At 34.2% G+C, this 27628-nt stretch overlaps 2 protein-coding genes across 3 annotated transcripts; both read left to right on the top strand.

Moving 5' to 3' along the window:
• The first annotated feature begins 681 nt into the window (after positions 1 to 681).
• Positions 682 to 6475, top strand: LOC132266546 (aspartyl protease family protein 1-like). Its single transcript, XM_059767446.1, has 10 exons — positions 682 to 1121; positions 2845 to 2980; positions 3384 to 3619; positions 4503 to 4727; positions 4834 to 4969; positions 5057 to 5130; positions 5413 to 5515; positions 5591 to 5651; positions 5849 to 5920; positions 6022 to 6475. The coding sequence occupies exons 1-10, from the start codon at positions 817 to 819 to the stop codon at positions 6273 to 6275; spliced, it is 1602 nt and encodes a 533-aa protein (XP_059623429.1). The 5' UTR covers positions 682 to 816; the 3' UTR covers positions 6276 to 6475.
• Positions 6476 to 19337: 12862 nt separating this feature from the next.
• Positions 19338 to 25959, top strand: LOC132266547 (aspartyl protease family protein 1-like). 2 transcript variants are annotated; one of them, XM_059767448.1, is made up of 11 exons: positions 19338 to 19468; positions 19717 to 19949; positions 20951 to 21086; positions 22068 to 22303; positions 23465 to 23689; positions 23809 to 23944; positions 24032 to 24105; positions 24344 to 24446; positions 24523 to 24583; positions 25308 to 25379; positions 25465 to 25959. In XM_059767448.1, the coding sequence occupies exons 2-11, from the start codon at positions 19810 to 19812 to the stop codon at positions 25716 to 25718; spliced, it is 1437 nt and encodes a 478-aa protein (XP_059623431.1). In that variant the 5' UTR covers positions 19338 to 19468; positions 19717 to 19809; the 3' UTR covers positions 25719 to 25959. The 2 variants fall into 2 exon arrangements, with proteins under 2 accessions (XP_059623431.1, XP_059623430.1); XM_059767447.1 differs by lacking the exon at positions 19338 to 19468 and having other exon boundaries at positions 19475 to 19949.
• The last annotated feature ends 1669 nt before the right edge of the window (positions 25960 to 27628 follow it).

The following is a 27628-nucleotide window of genomic DNA, read 5'->3' on the forward strand; positions in this document are numbered from 1 at the left end:
AAAAAAATATAATAATAAAATTAAAAAAAATAGTATAAACTCAATGGTGCTTTCTTATGTCAATGAAGTTTGGAATTTAAAATTAATACTTAATACTACTACTTGAGGACTAATCAAATTTAATAACTAGCTAATAAATCTAAGATTATGACATCAAAGAGAACAAATCAAACACGAGAGTTAAAAAAAATTCAAAATGGTTTTTCTAAAGAGTGAAAACAAGAGTCAAATCAAAGACAGGCAGGTAATTGTTCCACCTTTTCCATGGAAATAACATCTTTAAATTTTGAAAAGTTCTTACAATTTTATTAATATTAAAAAAACTATAAATAAATAAAAATTAAATTAATCTATGTAGCCATTATACAACCACAATATGAAACCCAACTACTTAGTCCACGTTCAGCCCACATTTTCACCAAACTTCCATTGTTACCTCACTGCCCCTGAATAAAACCCAACATTTTTAGTTGACTATATGCCCAAAAAAAATTAATAATAATAATGATAATAAAGTGTGCCCCACTCAACTACGGTTCCGTCTTCACACAGCTTATGACTTTTGTGTGTGTTTTCTCCCTCTCAGAGTCTCAATCGATAGTGGCCGGGGCTCTACACAACCGACCTCCAGGTGCGAACGCGTCAAAGAATTTAAATAAATCTCTCTCTAGTCATTTTTTATTCTTTCTCTCTCTCTATTCACCTCTTCTTTGAATATACATATATATCTTCTCTGCCCATTCATTTCCACAAACAGTTTCAGAGCAATCTGGTTTCAATTCAGCCTGATTCTCGTGAAACTTATACCCAGTTCAAATGGGTTCTTCTTCTAATTATGTTTTGATTTCTGGGTACTTGGTTTTTCTGATATTGATTTGGGGTTCGCAGAGCTGTGATGGGTTTGGTACGTTCGACTTCACTATCCACCACAGGTACTCCGACCCGGTTAAGGGGATTCTGGACCTCGATGGCTTGCCGGAGATGGGTAGTCGCCAGTACTATGCTGCTATGGCCCACCGTGATCGCTTCATCCGGGGACGTGGCCTCGCCGACGCCGTCGATTCCACCCATCTCACTTTCATGGACGGCAACGAGACTTACCGGTTCAGTTCGCTGGGATTGTATGACTTCTTTGTCCTTTACTTAATATTAATGTTTTTTTTATATTAATGTGTTTTTAGCTATAATTTTTTTTTTGATATGGAATATTTAAGTAGGTAATTTTGATTTGTTGTAGAATTCTAATGGATCTTTGTAATGGGTCAAGGGTAGAAAACACTTTCAAGTATGCTTACAGTGCATATTATATCCCTTACGTACAAAAAAATACTCTTAAAATTTTAATTTGGTTCAAATAGATCCCTCTAACAAATTTAAACTCAAAGTTAACTAAATTACCCTTACTTAACCATTTTATAAAATGAGTAATGATTTGTTGCACCGAATGTTTCTGATTAATTATTTATGCATAATACATGTAAGTGGAGGGTCCCACTTCTTTATTTATGCGATTTGTTGTAATGAATTGTCAGGCTTATTTCTTTTAATCGATCTATTTATGCATAAATAAAGAAATGGGGCCTTTCATTTACATGTACTATGCATAAATAATCAATCAGAAACATTCAGTGCAACAAATCGGTGCAAGTATCATTACTCTTATAAAATATATAAAAATAAATAATTTTGTAAAATGACCGAGGGATTCCCCTCTAAAGTTTCAATCTGATGTAAATAGGTCCCTCTAACAAATATATCAAAATAAATAATTTTATAAAATGACAAAAAATGGCACTATTGGAGGACGCCGGCAATGGACAAGTAAAAATAAAAATAAAAGTATAAAATAAAACTAAAAATAAAAATAGAAAATAAAGTGCAAACTAAAGAAAATAAATCTGCTCAAAACTACGAAAATCATGCACACAGATATTGGGAATTTTTTTTTTTTAACAATGTTGATATGAAAATAAAATAAAATAATTTTAGTAAAAAAGAGTAAACTGAAATCTCAAAAAATTCAAATCCTTGTTTTACAAATTCTCAAAGTTTTTAAAAAAAAAAAATGTTTAGAAATATATAAAGAGAAAAAAGTTTCAAAAAAAAAAAAAAATATATATATATATATATATATAAGGCAATGCGCATATAACACTCCTATTCTACAAGATTAGTTGCATATATAACTCTTTTGGGCATTTTTGAAAAAGTAAAAGGGTAAAATAGTTATTATAACTCTTTTTCAAATAGGGGGTAAAACTGCTACGCCAAATATACTTTAGAGTGTTTTCTACTCTTGTCCCATCTTGTATTTAGACACTGTTTGATTGGAGAGAAAATTGATAGGATAATGATATTTACCTTTTTAGCTATAGTTTAATTATATATATATATATATATATAGGTTGGAATTTGAGTAGATAGCAGTGATTTGTTGCACAATTCTAATGGATCTTGGATTAGTCCCTGTTTGACTGGAGAGAAAATTGAAAGGATAACGATGTTACTTTTTAGAAGATTCTCCTTCTAGAGCTATTTTGATTAGAGTACTGCTATTGTGACCTCTTTAAAGACACATGGACTCTCCTTATTGTCCAATAAATTTGAGAATACAAAAAGAAAACTTTGAAAGGTATGTTATTACACCTGTCTCAATCATATGGTTGGTAAAGAGCTGACTCTTATTATGTGAGAGTATTTAAATATCAGTTTGGTTTAAAATGAAGAAGAGAAGTAGTGCCAAAAGGAATTTATCCATCAGAATAATTAGATATTTGGAGATTTTGTGAAGCAATAATAAATTTTATGATTCTCAGTAATGGCTATCTTTATTGTAATTTGCAGTTTGCACTATGCCAATGTTTCTGTGGGGACGCCAGCTTTATCTTTCCTTGTGGCGCTTGACACTGGCAGCGACCTGTTTTGGTTACCATGCGATTGCACCAGTTGTGTGCGTGGCTTAAGGACATCGGCCGGAGATGTATGGTTGAATTATTTTGAATTTTAGTATTGCTACCTCTGTTGCATAATGCATGTCCTCTTTTCTTTTTTTCCTAGTTGGTATTCACACACATGTCTCTTCTACAACTTGAACCTCTGACCTTCCTTTGAAAAGTAAGAAACTGATACTGTTAAGTCATTGGCCCGTTTTCACATGATAATAAATGCGTCACTTGTCAAAATTGCTTTATATACAGATATTTTGTATGCTTCACGAGAATGATTTTTCTTTTGACATGACTACATTTTCGTATCCTTTTTTATGCTAAGAAACTATAATATTTCATTCTTTGTGTTAAAAGTTTGAATCCTACTGTTTTATTAATGATATGTGTTATTTGATATTATTCTCTTGACAATTACTTAACATCTTTGTAAAACAGGTACACCTTAGTATTTACAGCCCTAATACCTCATCGACAAGCACGAGGGTTTCCTGCAACAGTACATTGTGTGCTAGTCAACAAAGTCAATGCTCTGCGTCACCCAACACTTGTCCCTATCAAGTTGTGTATCTTTCTAATGGTACTTCCTCTACTGGTCTATTGGTAGAGGATGTGTTGCACTTAACTACAGATGATAGTCAACTAAAAGCTGTTGAGCCACAAGTTACGATAGGGTGAGTAAACGCTCATTTTTTACAATCCTAGCACCCCAAATCGATTTAAATCGCACATAAATCGTATTTGTGGTAGAATCGTAGATTAAGGTTTTTTTTTTTTTTTTTGTTTCATGGTCGATTGTGATTTTTCAGTGAATATAGGGGATGAGTTTTATGGGATTGTTCTGTTTTTAACTTTTGGTTCTTGACTTCTTGGTTTTAATTTTCTTTACTTTTGACCTAATAAATTGTTACTTGGTAGTAGACTATTTACTAGTAGTTCATGTTTAATGTTCATATAATAAAAATTTGTTCGTTCATTCCTCAGGTATTTTTTTATAGACAAAAACAGGGGTGTCTATCACCCAATTTTTATATAAATAATGTTAGTTACTTGTTTATTATTATTTTGGATTTACTTTTTAACAAACCTTGGTCGATTCCTCTTGTACCTACTACCTAGCATCTATTGCAAGTTAGTATTGTCTCTCACGATTCAAATTGAATTGATGGTGCACAGTTGTCATGCGAGATCTACCTTTTGAACTACATTCTCTTTGATATATATGTATGAATTTATCCCGAGATGTATGTAGCTATACTTGGAAATGATACTTTTATACATTTTTGTGTTCAGGGCTTATTCTTGGTATATTTGGTAGAATCTTATGATTCTCGATCCAATTCTACGGAGCCCCCAACGATCCTACATAGAATCCCGATCCTGACAACCTTGCTTAAAATTGATTCTTCTTCATCTTTACTAGAACCTTCAAATTTGTACTGCTTTCATCTACTAATTTTTAGTGTTTCTTGTCCTTACCTCAGTATACTGATGTTCATCTAGTAAATTTTTCTGCCCACAATCATTTATGATCTTGCTGTGCGACATTGATGGCAGCTGCGGTATGATTCAAACTGGTTCATTCTTGGATGGTGCGGCTCCCAATGGTCTGTTTGGGCTTGGTATGGAAAATATATCTGTTCCTAGCACTTTAGCAAGTGATGGGCTTGTTGCGAATTCCTTTTCCATGTGTTTTGGACAAGATGGAATTGGTAGAATCAGTTTTGGAGATAAAGGTAGCTCAAACCAAGCAGAAACACCATTCAATCTTGATGAATTACAGTGAGTAGACTCTTTTATTTGCACAATGCGTCTGTTTAGCATCTTGACTATCTTTCTTTGACATGCCAATTGTTCTGATTTTATTTTCTTTGGAATGATTCACCAGTCCAACTTACAATATCAGCGTGACACAAATAATTATGGAGAATAAAACCACTAATCTTAGTTTCGATGCAATATTTGATTCTGGTACCTCATTCACATACTTAAACAACCCAGCTTATGCAGAGATTTCTGAGAGTGTAAGTGGTTCATATAATGAACTTTCTATATCAACCAGATATTAATTGTTGACTTCATAATTATAATTAACTTTTGTTACTTTGCAGTTCAATTCCTATATCCGAGACAAACGGGACACATCTAATTCCAGTCTTCCTTTTGAATATTGTTACGAATTAAGGTCGATTTTCTTTGGATATTTGCTTCATCAAATTGATTTTGTCCCTTCGTTTTATTTTTTATTTCTATTTTTTTGGGAGGGGGGTGTGCAGAGGCTATGGGCTAAATCGATAGCCAAGCACTACTTCCCCACCCTCCAACCAAACACAATCCCGACGAAAGTAGGGATCCTATACAGTATCTCTTTCATGACTAACAAGAGTTGTTACTAGCTAGGGCTTCCTGGAACTTTAATACTTTTTCTTATTGAATCCTCATTAATCGTCTCTTTCTCTACATACAGTGAAAATCAAACCACCATTGAAATTCCCAATTTGAATTTAACGATGAAAGGGGGAAATCAATTTTATGTTTCTGATCCAATAGTTATAGTTTCAATTTCTCAGGTAAAGTCTCATTTTGTGTGTTTTAAATCCTACTCGTGCCTCTGGATGTACTAAAGTGTTTTTTACTATTTCCAGAGTGGACCATATTTATATTGTTTGGGCCTTCTCCAGAGTGGGGATATAAATATCATTGGACGTGAGTATATGTTTCACATTGCTTATTTCAAGGAATTTACTTCTTATATTAATGTTAATCCTACGTCCATTTGTTGGATTTACTTTGCTTTATATATAAGCGAGCGTGATAAATGTATGTGTTGTGTGATTGCATTCACATTTCCATTGAGAAATAGTTCCTAGTACAGTAATATTAACTTCTTGTTTTGTATCCAGAAAACTTCATGACAGGCTACCGTATTGTTTTTGATCGTGAGAAGATGGTCTTGGGCTGGAAGGAATCTGACTGTGAGTACATTATATTGTTATTGATTAGACTGTGTGTGTGTGTGTGTGTGTGTGTGTGTGTGTGTGTGAAGCTTTTGTGTTAACAAGAAGTGTTGTCTCAGGTTATGATTCTAAAAACTCCAGCACTCTACCAATCGACCCACGAAGCTCCACTGCAGTTCCTCCTAGTACTGCTCCCGGTGCTACTGTTGTACCAGAAAAGACATCGAATCCTGGTAATGGTTCCCCAAATTCCAGTCCTTCAACTGTGCCACCTACATCCAGTTATTCACCCCGCTTGAGTTCCTTCACTTACACAGTCTTGATGGTCTCTTTTTCTCTCTTTATCCATTGTTTCATCATTCTTTTCTCCTGAGTTTTTCCAGGCATAGTATTGTATTTTATTGTCATTTGTTTGAGATGTAATACACAACAGATTGGAGGCATTTGTTTGGCTTCCCTTTTTTCGGTATTAACACAAACCTTGGGTTGTATATATGGTTTTGATCATCAACATATATTTGTATAACAATAGACGGATCATTTATATACCAATTTTTTTTTTTATGGATTTAAGTATTGAAGTTACACTCTCTCTAACTGCGAAAGATTTAAGAATAGATGGTAATTAACATGATATTAGAGTCAAAGATCTCGAGATCGAACCTCACCAGTGCATATTGGATTATTGGTCATTTTGCTCATCAGATTTATCGTGGTTATACTATTTTTCCCTCTAAAAATGATGCTCGTCACAAGTTCTATTCGATGGGCTATAGTGGAATATGACTTTTTACTATCATGCCCTTGACATTAAATAGATTGTTTTGCTTGACAAGTCAACTTTTAATGAGAAGATCGAGGGTAAATTTGGTATTTTGGAAATCTCATTTTTACCGTGCGAAAATATCTTTGTTGACTAGTGTTGATTGTTAATGGAAGGGATCGGTTAGCAATTTATGAATTAGTGACATTTTTTTGTCCCCACTTTTTATCTTCTACTGCTCTGTTTGTTTTTTTTGAGTAAAATATTTTCTTCCGTTTATGACAATACGACAATTAAATATCAGAAAATAAAAAAATATTTTACATCTAAACAAACAGAGCTTTCATTTTTTTTTTTTTAGGTGTGCATATTCACAAGGTCGAATATCCACTACAAAATTATAAACAATTTACTGATAAACTCTTGCTCTTCATGAGTTTTTCCATTTCATTTGCTGCGCTTTAACAAAAGCACAAAATGGTTCATAATAGTATCACAACAGTATGTAAGTTTTCTCTATACAATATCTCAAATGTATATTATTATCATATCTCATTCACAAAATTCTTGAAAGCCAAGCTGTGAAATTCTTGAAGGCCAAGCTCAAAGCCGGTCGCAACAGTTGAAACGCAACTCTTGTAAAAGAAAAGAAAATATATATATATATATACAAATAATTTTGTACGTCTTCGAATCAAATATAAGAAAATCCAGTCACACAAGTTACAGGATCTCAAATTCTCAATCTTCGGTCGCAGACATTGGCTTTGAAAAATGGTTCCTATTATCAAGTCTTTAAAAAGTTGAGCTACAGCAATCCAATAACTGTGACACAACATGAATTGAACTAATTAGTCACCTGGCTATAGAATGCTGTCTTTGTTATAATGCGATAGGAAAACTGGAATGAGCGGATCAACAATCACCTACTTCACTACTAACTTATGGCATCCGTTACGTCAAACTGTTACGATCTCTGCTAGTTGAATATTGCCGCTTAACCCGGATGCCTTGCAGGATGGCAAGAACGAGAAACCATCTACAAGCTTCACGCACTTCAAACTAGAGCTGCAACACTGGCGTGGGCAATGTTTTTCTAATTTCGGTTTGGGCCTGGGCAATATATTTTGAACTCGAATTCAAATCGGGTTGGGTTTGGATTGATATAGATGAAGCCCAAAGCCCAACTCGAGTCCGAAAATATTATATATACTTATAAATATACTTAAATCACTAAAGTGTAGTAGTTAAGTTACTAATGTGCTTGAGATTTATGCTTAAGGTTTCAAGTTTAAGTTCAACCGCCCGAGTTGCGGCCCTACTTCAAACCCCATTTCACCATCAAGAACTCAATGAGATGATGCCCACTGCACATCATCATTAAAGAAATAATGAAAGGATATCTTTGTTTAAAACCCTCTCTGAGGTGAATATAAGCCATGACTAGAAATGATTTCATGGATATTTAGTAGTGTGAATGCTTAATGCAGGCCATTGATCACCATCGTGTTACTATGGTTCCCCTCCTCGTAGAGCAGAGAACCCGTTAGTTCACGACGTGCAATTCATTCATTAGATAGAGCTCTTTTCACCATTAATGCAAACAAAGCTGGCTGACAAACTCGGCTTTACCTCTGCCTCTCCAATATGAGCTCCAACAATGGCGAAATAAGCTAATATTTTAGGGTTTTTTTTTTTTTTTTCAGTGTAATTTCTCAGTATTTCTTTTGTAGATACAATGATTAATGCACCGGGATGTATCTTGTAAATATATATATTTTTCTTGATCATACGATCATGCTCTTTAATTACTATAATAAATTGTAATTTAAGCTGATATGATACAACTAGTCTTTATTTGCATAAGTGGTTTCACAATGTAGGATTAGTTTTGCATTTTTTGTCCTTAGTTATGACATCAAATAATGGTCTTAACTATGAATCATTGTTTTTTGGGATGTATTATTTAATTAGATATTATATGGATAATGTATAAAATTTCATGACCCATTACATGATTTTTTTTTTTTTATATTTAGAAAATATTGCAAAACAAGTTCACTGAAGAAATCAATTACAATGAACTAGTGATTTAAAAAGATAGCATGCTAAGCACAGTTGATGCATAATTATAAAGAATGCCAATATGCAAATAAATTAAATTAACATTAAATACAATCCAGGTATTGCTAATTAACAATATAGAACAAGTAAAGAATTAGAAAATAAAACAAAAGGAATAGGTTGGCCTCACCTATGTGTCGATAGATTGAGGGTCAGAGATAAAACTCGAAAGTGTGCGTGACCAATTGTCTCCTCTCCAGCCATGTCTGAAGGAAGATGAGGTGTACCAAGTCTCTGATGTCAATTTGTCTATAAAAAAAAGTTAAAATTAATAATAATAATACACGAGGTGTACCAAGTCTCTGATGTAATTTGTTGCACACTGTTGCATTTTGAATGTAAATGTATTGAGTAAATATTATAACGTTGTTTGGACTTGCTTGATGCACAAGATTTATAAAGTATTGTGTGTGTCCCAATATAGATTAATCTCATCCGTAAAGTGAGACCTCCAATATGAAAAAAATAAACAATAAAAATAAAAATTTGATGATTCTATTGCGTCCTCTATTTGATGATGGTACAAGAGACTAATTTCTTTTCAAATGGACAAGATTTATGAGAGATTTTTCCTGGCTCGAGGAATCTGATGTGCAGATCATTCTCAATTAAGAACACACACATATATATACACACTATATATATATATATATATATGGTGGCTACAAATGTACTAGAATGATGTTTTCATGCATTCAGATTGCTTGTGCTGGTTGATGTAGCCTGTACCGCGAGCCAAACCAATTTTCTCTCCTCCAGCGGGCTCGTGAAAATGGTAGGGCCCAGATTATGTTAGCGGTATTCCGCGAGCCGGCCCGCGATCGTGATAATTTTTTTTTTGTTTTTTCTGGTTTGAAACGGCGCCGTTTGGGCTGCCTTTTTTGGTCCAAATGCAAGGCAGTTAGGCACTGTTTGGAAGATATTTTTTAAAAAAAAAAAACCTTAAAATAGGTTATTTAGAGCTATTTTTTTTTGGGAAAAAAATAAAATTAAATTCATTAAATAAAAAACATATTGTTTAGGCATTGTTTGTTCAAAAAAAAAAAACTGGGCCAAAAATATATTTAAAAACCTTTTTTTTTTTTTCCCCCCCCTTCAAATTTGTTTTTTTTTTAAAAAAAAATTTGCTTTAAAATTTAAATTTGTAGGCCAAATAGTGTATTTGGCCATTAAGACACTATTTCTACAGTACCAAACAGTGCCTTAACAGCTATAATTTAAAAAAAAAGTTCAAAATTCAAATTTTACCTTTTTTCCCTTAAAATTTGGTTTTTTTTTAAATTTTTTTGCTTTAAATTTTAAATGAGTAGGCCAAATAGTGTATTTGGCCATTAAGGCACTGTTTCTACAGTACCAAACAGTGCCTTAACGGCTATAATTTTAAAAAAAAGTTTAAAAATTCAAATTTTATAACTTTATTCAAAAAAAAAAATTTAATTAAAATTTTTAAAATCTCTATAAATACCCCAACTCCTATCATCACTCATCACATCTCTATTATCTATCATTCAACTTATTTATTCTTCTATTTTCTCAATCTTAGATATTATTTTCAAAGTCATTTCGATTCCATGGATCCTCGACATCCATATTATTACAGCACCCAATTCAACCCATCAAACGATGAGTTTTTGTCATTTCCCGAAGAGAATATCAATTTTCATGGAGAAGATTCTCAATTTCTTTCTCATCAACCATCCCAACCTTGTTATCAACCATCCCAACCTTCTCATCAATATTGTGGTACTAGTGTTCCACAATCAAGTAACTCAAAACCCCCGTCAAAACAACCGTCTACCCGACCTAATAATTGGATCAAGGCTGAAGATGAAGCTTTATGTTGAGCGTGGTTGTCCATTACCTCTGATGCGATTACGGGGGCAGACCAAAGTAAGAAGAAGTTATGGGAGCGAATTCTGGAACAATATATACAACATATTGGTGTTCCTCCAACTGAGCGAAATGATATAGCTTTGATGAATCGTTGGTCGGTGATCCAACAAAAAATCAGCAAATTTTTCGGCTGCATGACTACCATAGAAATGAATTGTCCCAGCGGCTTCAGCAGTAATGATATGGTGAGTTATTTATTGTTTAAATATAACTCGTAAATATTTTAAATAGTCGGCTTTTAATTTTTTGTTATTTTTTTCGTGTAGATGATAGCAGCTAAAGACCTGTTTCGTAACCAAACGGGTGGTCAATTTAAGTTAGAAAGTTGTTGGGAGATCTTGAAGCATAAAAATAAATGGAATTCACATTGTGCCGAACAAGTAGGAAAAGGAAAAAAGAAAAAAGAGCCGAAGAAGAGGAGTGGATTTGACTTTGACATTAATGAGTCTATTGGGCAGTCATTACCATCTACTCCGTCAAGTCATGCAGCCACGACAGATGGAGCTTCAACTGAAGAATCACCACACATAGGGGAAAATGATTCACCCGGTGTGGAAGAATATCAACTACAAAGACCAGTAGAAAGAAAAGCGGCGAAGCAGCGTCGAGCAAAAATTAATTCAGCGAATGAATTGCAAACTTCATTCGTTTCGAAATTTAATAATATCACCACCCGTTTTGAGAGTCGTCAGGAGAAAATGCAGGATGCCCAAGTGGCACGAGAGGTAAGAAAAATGGAGAAAGAGAAGACAAGGCAGTTAGAGATTAAAGAGAAACAGAGACTTGAAGAGAAGGAGCTTATGTTAACAGATTCAAATTCAGCACCAACAGAAGCGGGGAAAGCTTGGATTATTGCACGACAAAATGAGATATTGGCATCTTTGAATTCACGGTTCGCCCCAAAGTTCCCATAGGATTTTGTAATCCTTGGTCTATTTATTTTCTTATTCCAATTTAGGATATTGTATTGTTTAAGTTATTTTTACTTTTTTTTTTTTTTTTTTTAATCCATAATGGATAATGTACTATTTCAAGTTCTAATATCAATTGTAGTTTTTTTAATAATTTACAAAAATATTGTTCGATTGAAAAATATTGCCGTTGAGCAAATATAGCCGTTGCAAATATAGCCATTTAGGAAAAGCTTAAAAAAAAAAAAAAATTTAATATTAATTTATTATTATTTTTTTTTTTGAAGAGCGAAAATTCGAAGAGCCTGATGGAGTGCATGTTTCTGGAGAGCGAAAACTGTTGACGTGGCTCTTAGAATTGCTGATGTGGCTTTTGGAAAAGCTGAGGTGACATTTTTAGAGAGCCAAAATCCGGAGGGCTGGTGCAGATGGCCTAATGTAATGGATGTCAGTAATATTCTTCTTTTTCTGAATCAGTGTCGGCTCATGATTATATTTGATGGTACAAGACAAATGTTTGATGGTATGATCTTCTCAACAACAATATTTTATGGTAGGAAAGAAAGAATCGGAAGGTTGCATCAATCAAATGAATATGCATTCACCTTTTAGGAACATAAGAGTAAAACTTCAATGCTTTGTATAAACAGTTTTACATGTACAACTATTAAGGTTGTGATAAATTTTTAGATGGTCATGTCAATCACTAGTTAGACAGGCAAATGCAGCTTTGTGTTAATGAACTAGAACTTGGCCAGAATCAATGATTCAGGAATCATACAATAATTTCTCATATAATTGAATATTGCAAAGTGAATCATATTTTTTCATAACATTACTCAGTGACCTAGTTAGTAGAGTGTTCAACTTTCCAAACAAATGTGATTATGTTTGAATTTTTCCTTCCCAAATTCAAATGTATGCTTATCTTAGAAAGTCCGATAGTCGGTAACGTAAACTCCACCCATATAAATTCTTCTTCGTTATTCTGATTTTGGAATTTCAAATCATTATTTATTTTTTGAAAAAAAAAAAAGAAAGGGTAAAAACGTGTATTAAACAACCCATGTTATGAGTTGTCATAAACTCTCCCTAAAGCCACACTTTAAGGGACGTTTCAATTATTAATATTGGCACAAAATTTTAAAATGCAAAAACAGAAAAGAAACTTGATGGCCCTAGTGGGTCAACACCTGACTGAACACATGTTCAGCAACCAATTTTATTTGTTTGTCATAAACTTAAAAAAAACAATCTTTTCCAATTAAAAAAAAAAAAAAGAAAAAAAAAGAAGAAGAAGAAGAAGGCCCATTTGAGAATGATTTCTCTTTCCATTATATATTGTGGGCCTCATTTGAAATTAAAAGAAAGGCCCCTATATTTACATTTTCTTGTATTCATTCATGTCCCTTTTAGGCTTATCTTCTTATAGATCTTTACTTTGTTAATCGACATTATTTTCTATTAATAAATAAAGAATAATGACATTCATATTTTATTTTTATACTCTCGCCATCCATTTACATCTTCTTAAAATAATAGTAATAATAAAATTGTCCTTTAAATGCACTCCCATGCACTATTCACAATTATCAAAAATATATTTCTATACACTATCTTTTAAGAGTAATTATTGTTGCGAAATCAAACAGAAAACTCAAGACATATATCAAATACATACACAACAAGAACACACAGATTTTACTTGGTTCACCCAAAATTTAGGGCTACGTCCAAAGGTTGCAGGGATTTCACTATGATGATCAACAAATAGCCACAAATACAGAGAGTTCAGTATGAATAAATACACTTGCACTAGGGCAACATAACAAGCGTGGAAATAACCAAAATACCTTCCAAATAAGTTAGGCCTTGGTGAACAGTATCTATCAAGCTCCACACTACCCATCAATCTCCAACTTAGAAACTGATAAACATCAAACTGTCAACTCCCGCACGCCTTCATACATAACAAAACACCATAGCAACTCACTCATTTGTCCTCAAGCTTGAACACCAACTGATGCTAAACAAAGCTTCAGTTTCTCAATTGTCACTGCCTTGGTTAACATATCTGCTGGATTTTTACTCCCATGGATCTTCTCAAGTGATAAAACTTTATCTTCTAAGTGAAAGTGTATGAAATGGTACCTCAAATGTATATGCTTTATTCTGAAATGGAACGCCGGATTTTTAGCAAGATGAATAGCACTCTGACTATTACTGTACAAAATATTATTCTCTTGCTTCTTACCCAATTCTTCCAAAAAAACCCTGCAACCAAATCATCTCCTTGCTAGCTTCTGTAATTGCAACATATTTAGCTTCTATGATTGATAGAACCACAATCTTCTACAACTGAGAAACCCAACTCACTGATGTACCACCTAAAGTATACACATACCCTGTAGCACTCTTCCTATTATCCATATCACCAGCCAAGTCTGAATCAATATAACCATGCAATGCAACTCCTTTCCCAGTAAAACGTAATGATGTTTCTGTGGTACTCTTCCAGTATCTAATGATCCATTTTACAGCCTCCCAATGATGCTTACCTGGATTACTTATATACCTACTCACAACTCCTACTGCATGTGCTATGTCCGGTCTGGTACAAACCATGGCATACATTATACTGCCAATAGCTGAGGCATATGGAACTCTTTCCATGTATGCTTGTTATTCCTCTGTCTTGGGTGACTGTTCCTTAGTTAGTCTGAAATGACTAGCTAATGGGGTGCTCACTGGTTTTGCATCTTGCATGTTGAACCTGCTGAGAACCTTTTTAACATACTCTGTTTGTGATAGCTTTAAAGTACCAGCCACTCTGTCTGCAAATTCTCATGCTAAGAATTTGTTTTGCTTCACCCAAATCTTTCATCGCAAAATGCACAGACAATTGTTTCTTCAGATTTTTAATCTTTTCGAGACTTGACCCAGCAACCAACATATCATTAACATACAATAGTAAGATAATGTAGCTGTTGCCAAACCTCTTAACATAATAACAATGATCTACATAGCATCTCGTGAAACCATTACTGCACATGAATCCATCAAACTTCTTGTACCACTGTCTAGGAGCTTGCTTCAAACCATACAAACTCTTTTTCAGCTTGCATACCAAACCTTGTTTTTCTGGCACTGTGAATCCCTGTGGTTGTCTCATATAGATATCTTCCTCCAAATCACCATGGAGAAAGGCAGTCTTCATATCTAACTACTCTAAATGCAAATTTTCTGCAACCACAATTCCAAGCACCAATCTGATTGTAGTCAACTTCACAACCGGGGAGAAAATCTCAGTGTAGTCAACACCATGCTTTTGCTAAAATCCCTTCATAACCAATCTAGTTTTATAACGCTTGTTGCCATCATGTTCTTCCGTGATTCTGTAAACTCACTTGTTATGTAAAGCCTTTTTGCCCTTTAATAGTTCAGTTATCTCCCATGTCTGATTTGACATGAGTGAGTCCATCTCATCCTGCATAGCTAACTCCCACTTAGTTGAATCACCAACCTGCACTGCTTCACTACAAGAAAAATGCCTATTTACAACATTATATTTACAATATGTGGAATTAGATGTTGTAAAATGTACTTTTAACAACATTCACTATAGCATCTTGTAAAAGTTGTCAAGAACAGCGGTTCCTACACCTTCTGGTTCACCACCATCAGACAACAACAAATAGTGTAAAGAAGGCGAGAAACGCTGCGTAGGTTTGGAGACTCTGGAGGATCGTCTTAATGCAGTAATAGGTGTGATTTGTTCCACCTGTGGAATAATATTTTTTGGATTGTTCTGAACTCTACTCTGCACATCTTCCTCGGAGATTTTCTCCAACTCAACAAACTCATCATTTTTAACATGAACACCTGCATTAGTAAAATCTAATGCTAACATATCCTTATACATTACTTTCTCATTGAACACGACATCTCTGCTTCTAATTATCTTTCGGTTTTGCCAATAACCAAACTCATCAGTACCATACCTAATAAAAGTACATTTTTTTTTTACTTTGGATCAAGCTTGCTCCTAGCATCAGAACTTATATGTACATATGAAACACAGCCAAACACTTTCAGATGTGAAAGATTTACCTCTAAACTGCTCCAAGCCTCCTCTGGTAAGCCTTCGTCCAAAGGAACAGAAGGTCCTCGATTGATCAAGTATGATATAGTGTTAATTGCATCAGCCCAAAACATCTTAGGCAATCCATCATGTATCCTCATACTCAGAGCACGCTCATTCAAGGTTCTTTTTAAGCATTCTGCAACCCCATTTTGTTATGGGGTTTTAGGAACAGTCTTCTCTATTCTGATCCCATTAATAGCACAAAACTCTTTGAAGCCTCTGTCTTCATACTCACCACCATTATCAGACCTCAAACACTTCACCTTCAAGCCTGTCTCATTCTCCACCATGGCCTTCCACTTCTTGAAAGTATCATATACTTCAGATTTATTTTTCAAAAAATAAATCCATACCTTTCTCGTAGAATCATCGATAAATGTAACATAATACAATGAGCCACCAAGAGATGAAACTGGAAAAGGCCCCCACACGTTTGTATGAACCAACTCTAATTTCTTTATCTTAGGTGTCCTACCAACCTTTGAAAAACTGACCCTCTTTTGTTTCCCGAAGATATAATCCTCACACAAACTAATTTCAACTGATTTAATAACTGACAGTTTTCCTTTCGACAGAAGTACCTTCATCCTTTTCTCACTCATATGACCTAGTCTACAATGCCACAAGTTTGAATCTATGCCAGCATCAGCAACAATAATGGCGTTCTTGGTGTCTGTTGTCATGTATAGAGTACCTGTCTTGCTTCCACGAGCCACGACCAAGGATCCCTTAGTGATTTTCCACAAGCCACCTATAAAATTAACTGCATGCCCATCGTCATCAAGTTGTCCCATAGAGATCAAATTTCTCTTCAAGCCAGGAACATGCCTCACATTCTGAATCTTCCATACAGCCCCATTAGATTGTCTGATCCGATCATCACATTTACCCACAATATTCAAAGGCTCATAATCAGCTAGATAAACCTTTCTAAAATCACCACTAACATAATTTTCCATGATTTCACGATGCGAGGTAGAGTGAAAGGATGCACCTGAGTCTAGAACCCAAAACTCAACCGGACTATCTACACGCAAAATTAAAGCATCAACAATCTCTTCTCTGACGGCGTTTACAGATTCTTGTTTTCCTTCGCTCTTCTTCTTTGGTGCTCTATACTCAAACCTTAAATGCCCCTTCTTTCCATAGTTCCAGTAGGTTCTAATTTTTGACTTGCTTCTGTGTTTGGATTTGGATTTACTGCGATCCGAGTCTGATCTTTCAGAAGTTCTTCCTCTACCCTCGGTATTGAAAATAGATCCAGATGATTCCCCTGTTTCCCTTCTGCGAATATCTTCGCTGAGGATCAAGTCTCGAACATCATCAAATTTCAATTTTCTTTTTTCTGAAGAACTACTCATTGCTGTAACAGTACCATTCCAGCTTTCTGGTAAGGAGGATAAGAGAAGCAGCGCTTTAGTCTCATCATCAAACTCGATCTTTGCAGAGCTTAACTGAGTTGTAACAATGTTAAACTCGTTCAGATGGTCAGTTATTAAAGCGTCTTCTGACATTCTTAGGTTTAATAATCGCCGTATCAAATATACCTTATTAAACGCAGTAGGTTTCTTATACATATTTGAAAGGGCAGTCATCAAACCTACTGTTGTCATCTCATTTGCTATGTTGAAGGAAATGTTACGCGACAGTGTCAATCGAATGACCCCTAGTGCCTGCCGATCAAGAAGAGCCCAATCATCATCATTCATCTCTTCTGGTTTCTCTCCGAAAAAAGGCTGATACAACTTCTTTTGATACAGATAATCCTTAATCTGCATCTTCCAGAACTCGAAATCTGCACCATTGAACTTGTCGATCTTGATCTTTCATTCTTCTGTACCCATTGCTCCCACTCGAACCTAATGGCTCTGATACTTGTTGTTGCGAAATCAAACAGAAAACTCAAGAAATAGACCAAACACACACACAACAAGAGCACACAGATTTTAGTTGGTTTACCCAAAATCTAGGGCTACGTTCAAGGGTTGCAGGGATTTCACTATGATGATAAAAAAAACAGCCACAGATATAGAGAGTTCCGTATGAATAAATACTCTTGCACTAGGGCAACATAGCAAGTGCGAAAATAACCAAAATACCCTCCAAATAAGTTGGGCCTTGGTGAACAGTATCTATCAGACTCCACACTACCCATCAGTTATGGTATTCATCAAATTAAAAAATCAAATGAAATATAAGTATGACATCACATCTCTTACATATTCAAAATACTAAACTCGAATGTTTAGTTAGTCTCTTAGGACGTAAACAATCCAAACTTAACCCGCGATATTGCGACACTCCCTAAGTAAGAGATTGTGAGCGTAGCAATGTCGTAACAAATACAATTTTTCATCTGAAATCCTGTATATCAAAGATCACGAAAATAATTCTATTACAATAAATAATAACACGTGTAACGTAAAATACACCTTGTTGAGTAAATTGTCCTTAAAAAACTCTCACTATTCACAGTTATCACAAAATATATTTCTATACTCTATCTTTTAAGAATAATGATGGTATATATCAAATTTTAAAAATTAAATGAAGTACATGCATAAAATTTGCATCCCTAAATTAAATATGACTAAACTCAAATGTTCCAAGTTACTCTCAAGTACAAACAATTGGAATTTAATCATTATATATTGCACAATCTACAAGGAATATTGAAGCGATATTGAGACACTCACGACCATGCCCACTATGGAGTTTATGAATGTCGCACCGACTTAACAAATATAATTTTACAACAAATGTCACATAAAGAATTCTATTGAAAAAAAGCACACACGCACACAATACACACTTCTTTTTGAAATTTTTTTCAAGGACTCATCAACGTTAAAGTACAATCAACTAGGTACATGTCCCTTTCCAAGCAATCACTCTTTATTAGACAACTAAAAATCTGGCGGATTGATCGGCGGTTCACTTCACTCACAACTGCCAATGACCCGAGAAGCTTCCTCCATTCTACTACCGCCAACTAAAACGTTGCATTTAGTGGGCCCACCAAACTTAACAAATTAAACAAGAGGATGTTTAGAAAATCAAATGTATGACTTTTTCAGTATTATTAGGTTGCTTTGGACTTCAGAAAAGAAAAAAAAAATATTGATAAATAGCTAATAAATGTGCTTTCGTATGTCAATGAAGTTTGGAATTTAAAATTAATACTTAAAACTACTACGCGAGGACTAATCAAATTTGATAAATAGCAAATAAATTATAGTAATGACATCAAAGAAAACAAGTCAAACATGAGAGTTGAAAATTTTTCAAAACTATTAATCGCACCGAAATAAATTCTATATGAATTACACTTCCACATTCAACGACTTTAAAAATATATATTATTCACAAGAGTGAAACAAAGAGGCAAATCAAAGGGTGATTGTTCCACCTTTTCCATGAAAGTAACATCTTTAAATTTTGAAAAGTTCTTACAATTTTATTAATATTAAAAAATTATAAATAAATAATTAATTAATTAAATTAATCCATGTAGCCACTATATAACCTCAGTATGAAACCCAACTACTAAGTCCAAGTTCAGCCCACATTTTCACCAAACTTCCATTGTTACTTCACTGCCCCTGAATAAACCCAACATTTTTGACAGCACGGTTTCGTCTTCACACAGCTTATGACTTTTGTGTGTGTTTCTCTCTGTCTCAATCGATAGTCGATGATCGAAGACCAGGCTCTACACAACCAACCTCCAGGTGCGAACACGTAAAAGAATTCAAGCAAATCTCTCTCTAGTCATTTTTTATTCTCTCTCTCTATTCTCCTCTTCTCTATTCTCCTCTTCTTTAAATATACATATATATCACAATTGGTTTCAGAGCAATCTGGTTTCAATTCAGCCTGATTCCCGTGAAACTTATACCCAGTTCAAATGGGTTCTTCTTCTAATTATGTTTTGATTTCTGGGTACTTGGTTTTTCTGATATTGATTTGGGGTTCGCAGAGCTGTGATGGGTTTGGTACGTTCGACTTCACTATCCACCACAGGTACTCTGACCCGGTTAAGGGGATTCTGGACCTCGATGGCTTGCCGGAGATGGGTAGTCGCCAGTACTATGCTGCTATGGCCCACCGTGATCGCTTCATCCGGGGACGTGGCCTCGCCGACGCCGTCAATTCCACCCATCTCACTTTCATGGACGGTAACGAGACTTATCGGATCAGTTCGCTGGGATTGTATGACTTCTTTGTCCTTTACTTAATTTTAATGTGAGATAGTATTGATCTGTTGCACAATTCTAATGGATCTTGGATTAGACCCTGTTTGTTTGGAGAGAAAATTGATAGGACAATGATAAACCCTTTTTAGCTATAGTTTGTGTGTGTGTGTGTGTGTGTGTGTGTGTATATTGGTTGGAATTTGAGTAGATTGCTGTGATTTGTTGCACAATTCTAATGGATCTTGGATTAGTCCCTGTTTGATTGGAGAGAAAATTGAAAAGATAATGATATTTCTTTTTATAAGATTCTCCTTCTAGAGCTATTTTGATTAGAGTAATGCTATTGTGACCTCTCTTTAAAGAGTCATGGGCTCTCCTTATTGTCCATTAAATTTGAGAATACAAAAAGGTTATTACACACAGTCTCAATCATATGGTTGGTAAAGAGCGATCGTGACTCTTATTATGTGAAAGTATTTAAATATCAATTTGGTTTAAAATGAAGAAGAGAAGTAATGCCAAAAGGAATTTACCCATCTGAATAATTAGATATTTGGAGATTTTGCGAAGCATCTAAATAGAAATAATAAATTTTATGTTAAAAGTCCATTCTGTTTGTATAACATTCATTTTCCTGCCTAGCTAGTTCAGATCATGATATGAATTGAACATTTAATTTGATATCCCATTAATGATTTGATTCTAATAACTAGTTAGTGGTAAATCATATTCAATCATGCGTCGACATGATATGCTTTAGGCAGGGTTGGGGTTTAGGTATTGGTTTTATTAGTTCTTAGGCATTGTAAGCACATCAATTCCTGATTTTCTTTTTGTTTTTTTTTTTTTTACTTACTTTGTTGGTCTTTTTCTCAAAAAGTAAAAAAAATAAAAATGCAGACCCGATGTTGCGTATAGGGTTGAAAGGAAAGTGTTTTGGTACTAGAAATTTTAAATCGGGGTTTAGAGTTTCATTTTATGATTCTCAGTTATGGCTATCTTTATTGTAATTTGCAGTTTGCACTATGCCAATGTTTCTGTGGGGACGCCAGCTTTATATTTTCTTGTGGCGCTTGACACTGGTAGCGACCTGTTTTGGTTACCATGCGATTGCACCAGTTGTGTGCGTGGCTTAAAGACACGGGCTGGAGATGTATGTTGAATTATTTTGAATTTTAGTATTGCTTCCTCTGCAGAATGCATGTCCTTTTTTCACATGATAATAAATGCATCACTTGTCAAAATTGCTTTATATATAGATATTTTGTATGCTTCATGAGAAGGATTTTTCTTCTAACATGACTACATTTTGATATCATTTTTTATGCTAAGAAACTATGATTTAACTTCCTATCGCAACTTAGAATCATTTTCATTTTACCACTGGACCATTGACCTAGGTTGTATATGCTCTCCTCCCAAAGGGGAGGTGAGGGTTCAAGCCTCGTAGTGGGGCTTTTGTGGAGGTGTGTGATTGTGTGTGAAAGTATTTACCTAACCAAAAAATGTTTAAAAACTTGTGTTTCATTTTATGGGTAGGTTGGTTCAGGTCAATTGGAGCTTATTGGTTCCTGAGAAAATTTAATATTTTCCTTTTAACTCTGCCCAGGCTTGTAATCAGTTCTGAACTCTATTTTTCTTTTGATTTTCTTTTATTTTTTGTCACAACCAGCATTATGCCTTAATGTTCTGCACATTTAACTATATGTATCATCATATTACCGTGTCCATCCTTTAAGGTTCATAGTAAATTCTACCAATATTAGTTTCTAGTGGAATTGTCGAAGTCAGCTCCTTCTCTCTGTGACTTAATTTAGGTTATTGAAAGGCTAATCTAGTCTATTATAAAATTCTTTTCCAACTTGAATTGCAACTAGTCTGGTTCACTTATATGCTTCATTTGTTAATCAGTTGTTCAAATGACAAAGTTCCATGAGATAACGTGCTAATTATTGTAATTAGCTGTGAACTATGCTGAATGAGACTCATTTTATTTTGTTATAGCATATGGCATTGCCTTTGGCAAATAATATTTCATTCTTTGTGTTAAAAGTTTTAATCCTAATGTTTTATTAATGATATATGTTATTTAATATTATTATCTTGACAATTACTTAACATCTTTGTAAAACAGGTAATAGACCTTAGTATTTACAGCCCTAATACCTCATCGACAAGCACGAGGGTTTCCTGCAACAGTACATTGTGTAGTCAACAAAGTCGATGCTCTGCGTCACGCAACACTTGTCCCTATCAAGTTAGGTATCTTTCTAATGGTACTTCCTCTACTGGTCTATTGGTAGAGGATGTGTTGCACTTAACTACAGATGACAGTCAACTAAAAGCTGTTGAGCGACAAGTTACGTTTGGGTGAGTAAACTCTCATATTACTTTTCCATTAAATAATAATTGGACCCTCCCTCTGCTTTATGGAAGTCCACCAAGATTGCCAACATTAAAAATGAATAACATGGTACTGTTATTTCTATGGATTTTATGTCAAAACTCAAAATGCAGGATAAATTTATATCATTTATGTAATTTTGTTTTAAAACTTAAAACTACAATTTTAGAAATTGCCACAAGGCCTCCAACGTTGTTAAAATCGCGATTCTAGATCGTAGAATCGTACCTAGCACCCCAAATCGATTTAAATCCCACATAAATCGTATTTGTGGTAGAATCGTAGATTCAGGTTTTTTTTTTTTTCATGGTTGATTGTGATTTTTCAGTGAATATAGGGGATGAGTTTTCTGGGATTGTTGTTCTATTTTTAACTTTTGATTCTTGGCTTCTTGGTTTTAATTTTCTTTAGTTTTGACCTAATAAATTGTTACTTGGTAGTAGACTATTTACTATTAATTCATGTTTAATGTTCATATAATGAAAATTTGTTCATTCATTCCTGTAGTACAATGCAGATATTTTTGTTTATCACCCAATTTTTATATAAAGAATGTTAGTTACTTGTTTATTATTATTTTGGATTTACTTTTTAACAAACCTCAGTCGATTCCTCTTGTACCTACTACCTAGCATCTAATGCAAGTTAGTATTGTCTCTCAAGATTCAAATTGAATTGATGTTGCATAGTTTTCATGCGAGATCTACCTTTTGAACTACATTCTCTATGATATATATGTATGTATGTATTTATCCCAAGATGTATGTAGCTATACTTGGAAATGATACTTTTATACATTTTTTTTTGTGTTTAGGGTTATTCTTGCTATATTTTAGAGATATCACTGTTTAAGAAGTTAGTTTGAATTATTTTTCTAGTAGTTTGGTGGAATCTTACGATTCTCAATCCGATTCTACGGAGCCCCCAACGATCCTACATAGAATCCTGATCCTGACAACCTGCTTAAAATTGATTCTTCTTCTTCTTCACTAGAACCTTCGAATTTGTACTGCTTTCATATACTAATTTTTAGTGTTTCTTGCCCTTTCCTCAGTATATTGATGTTCATCTAGTAAATTTTTCTGCCCACAATCACTTATGATCTTGCTGTGCGACATTGATGGCAGCTGTGGTATTATTCAAACTGGTTCGTTCTTGGACGGTGCTGCTCCCAATGGTCTGTTTGGGCTTGGTATGGAAAATATATCTGTTCCTAGCATTTTAGCAAGTGACGGGCTTGTTGCGAATTCCTTTTCCATGTGTTTTGGACAAGATGGAATTGGTAGAATCAGTTTTGGAGATAAAGGTAGCTCAGACCAAGGAGAAACACCATTCAATCTTGATGAATTACAGTGAGTAGACACTTTCATTTGCACAATGCATCTGTTTAGCATCTTGACTATCTATCTTTCTTTGACTGAATTGACATGCCAGTTGTTCTGACTTTATTTTCTTTGGAATGTTTCACCAGTCCAACTTACAATATCAGCGTGACACAAATAATTACGGAGAAGAAAACCACTAATCTTAGTTTCGATGCAATATTTGACACTGGTACCTCATTCACATACTTAAAAAACCCAGCTTATGCAGAGATTTCTGAGAGTGTAAGTGGTTCATATAATGAACTTTCTATATCAACCAGATATTAATTGTTGACTTCATAATTATAATTAACTTTTGTTACTTTGCAGTTCAATTCCCGTATCCGAGACAAACGGGACACATCTAATTCCAGTCTTCCTTTTGAATATTGTTACGAAATAAGGTCGATTTTCTTTGGATATTTGCTTCATCTAATTGCTTTTTTCCCTTCTTTTTATTTTTTTGGGAGGAGGTTTGCAGAGGCTATGGGCTAAATCAATAGCCAAGCACTACTTCCCCACCCTCCAACCAAACATTATCTCTTGCATGACTAACAAGAGTTGTTACTAGCTAGGCTACCTGGAACTTTAATACTTTTTTCTTATTGAATCCTCAATAATCGTCTCTTTCTCTACATACAGTGAAAATCAAACGACCATTGACATTCCCAATTTGAATTTAACGATGAAAGGGGGAAGTCAATTTTATGTTTCTGATCCCATAGTTATAGTTCCTCCTCTTCAGGTAAAGTTTCATTTTTTGTGTTTTAAATCCTACTCCTGCCTCTGGATGTTCTAAATTGTGTTTTTACTATTTCCAGAGTGGACCATATTTATATTGTTTGGGCCTTCTCAAGAGTGGGGATATAAGTATCATTGGACGTGAGTATATGTTTCACATTGCTTATTTCAAGGAATTTACTGCTTATATTAATGTTAATCCTATGCCCATGTATCGTTTCCATTTTTCTATGGATATATTTATCTAGAGACTTTTGAAGAATTGTCATTTACTAATTCTTCTCAAGCATACTCTTTACATGGGATTGTGTTTTCTTTCGTTACTTAGCCCGTGTTTGTTGTTACTTGTTAATGAAACATAGATCTTGGAAATGGGTACCAAATATTCCCAATATTGTTTTTAGATGAAAGAAGGATTTTGCAAAAAATCCTATAATCTTTCAAATGTAAGGGAGTTTCTGTAAGAGTAGATTTTTGTTGATGCCGTCGTTGGCTGAATTGCGGGTTATACATACTTCATTCTTGTTTACAGTATCCACAAAAATCCTGTAGTAAAGACCATAATAACAAAGGAAAAGGCAGAAGGCTCCTGCTAAACCGACTTCATACCATATTCCAAATCAGAGATTAATGTAAATGAGACACAGACAGAGAAACTAAATGCCTTCCATTAGAAACCTTCTTGATGACAAACGGAGGCATCAACCTTTCCTTGGTTTCAGATTTTTTAAATGGTTTATTGGATTTACTTTGCTTTATATATAAGCGAGTGTGATAAATGTATATGTTATGTGTTATTGCATTCACATTTCCATTGAGAAATAGTTCCTAGTACAGTAATATTAAATTCTTGTTTTTTATCCAGAAAACTTCATGACAGGCTACCGTATTGTTTTTGATCGTGAGAAGATGGTCTTGGGCTGGAAAGAATCCGACTGTGAGTACATTATATTGTTATTAATTAGACTGTGTGTGTGTGTGTGTGTGTGTAGCTTTTGTATTGACAAGAAGTGTTGTCTCAGGTTATGATTCTAAAAAATCCAACACTCTACCAATCGCCCCACGAAGCTCCACTGCAGTTCCTCCTAGTACTGCTCCCGGTGCTACTGTTGTACCAGAAGCGACATCTAATCCTGGTAATGGTTCCCCAAATTCCAGTCCTTCAACTGTGCCGCCGCCATCCAATTATTCACCCCGCTTGAGTTCCTTCACTTGCACAGTCTTGATGGTCTCCTTTTCTCTCTTTATCCATTGTTTCATCATTCTTTTCTCCTGAGTTTTTCCAGGCATAGTATTGTATTTTATTGTCATTTGTTTGAGATGTAATACACCACAGATTGGAGGCATTGTTGGCTTCCTTTTTTTCAGCATCAACACAAACCTTGGGTTGTATATATGGTTTTGATCATCAACATATCTTTGTATAACAATAGAGAGAGATCATTTATATACCAATTTTTTTTTTTTTTTTTATGAATTTAAATATTAAAGTTACACTCTCTCGAGTTTAAAACTCACCGTCACTTTTTTGGTTTTTGCATATTGAATTATTGATAATTACACTAATTTACTTTCTAAAAGTGATACTTGTCACAAGTTCCATTGGATGGTTGTAATGGAATATGACATTTTACTATTATGCCCTTGACATTATATATATTGTTTTACTTGACAAAGTCAACTTCTTATGAGAAGATCAGGGGTAAATTTGGTATTTTGTAAATCTCATTTTTACCGAAAGAAAATTTCATTGTTGACTACATGTTGATTATTAAGAGAAGGGATCGGTTTGCAATTTATGAATTAGTGCCCTTTTATTTTTTTGGCAAAGATATGGAATATCTCATGGATGTTCGATTCATTTGTCCCCCACTTCTTATCTTCTTCCGCTCAGTTTGTTTCGTAAAATATTTTCTTCGATTTTTTTTGTTTTTTTAGGTTAAATATTTGTATTAATTTTATTATTCGGTGCCTGGTCTAAGTTGGGGTCGAGTACTCGAGTATATCGGACAGAACATGTAAAATAATTTGTCGAAAATTTATAGGTAAATTACTTTTGTTAGATTTTAATTTTTTTTTCTTTGTAAATATAATACGTCAACCAAAATCAAAAAATAAAAATATATTTTCTGAAAAATATTTTACATCCAAACAGAGCCTTCCTTTTTTCTTTTCTTTTTTTAGGGTGTGCATATCCACAAGGTCAAATATCCACTACAAAATTACAGACAATTTACTAATAAACTCTTGCTGTTCATGAGTTTTTCCAATTCATTTTCTGCACTTTAACAAAAGCACAAAATAGTTCATCATTCTGGTTTCAAACTTGTTTTAGAAGGATCATAATAGTATGTAAGTAATCTCTATACAATATCTCAAATATATATTATTATCACGTCTCATTAACAAAATTCTTGAAGCCCAAAGTCAAAGCCGGTCGCAACAGTTGAAACGCAACTTTTGTCAAAGCATACAAAACAAAAATCATACAAATACTGTCTTCAAATCAATCTAAGAAAATTCAATCACACAAGCTACAGGATCTCAAATTCTCAATCTTCAGTTGCAGACATTGGCTTTGAAGAATGGTCCCTCGCTAAGAAATTGTGATCGTATCAATGTCGTAACAAAATACTATTCACAATTATCACAAAATATATTTCTATACTCTAGGAATAATGATGGTATATATCAAATTTGAAAAATCAAATGAAGTACAAGCATAAACATTGCATCCCTAAATTAAATATCTAAAATACTAAAACTCAAATATTCCAAATTACTCTCAAGTGCAAACAATTCGAATTTAATTGTTATATATTGCACAATCTGCGGAGAATATTGAAGCACCTTACGATATTGAGACACTCATTATCATGCCCACTGTGAGGTTATGAGTGTCGCCCCGTCCCAACAAATACAATTTTTCATCTTGTATATCAAATATCACAGAAAAAATTCTATTGAGAAAGAAAAAAAAAAAAACACATACAGCTGCAAATGAACCGAGATATTCATGAACAGCCCGAACTCGACTCGTTAAGGGCTCGGTTTGGTCTAGTTCATTTAGTTAATGAGCCAGCTTGAGCACAAATTCTGAGCTCTTTTAATAAACGAGCCGATCGCGAACAATATTAGGCTTGGCTTGTAAACAGGTTCGTTTATCAGTAATTTATAAAGTTTTGA

This window comes from Cornus florida, unplaced genomic scaffold (genome assembly GCF_030987335.1).
Source record: "Cornus florida cultivar Cherokee Brave unplaced genomic scaffold, ASM3098733v1 CherokeeBrave_3.0.0_Hap2_Chr07, whole genome shotgun sequence".
In the NCBI taxonomy this organism is placed as follows: domain Eukaryota; kingdom Viridiplantae; phylum Streptophyta; class Magnoliopsida; order Cornales; family Cornaceae; genus Cornus; species Cornus florida.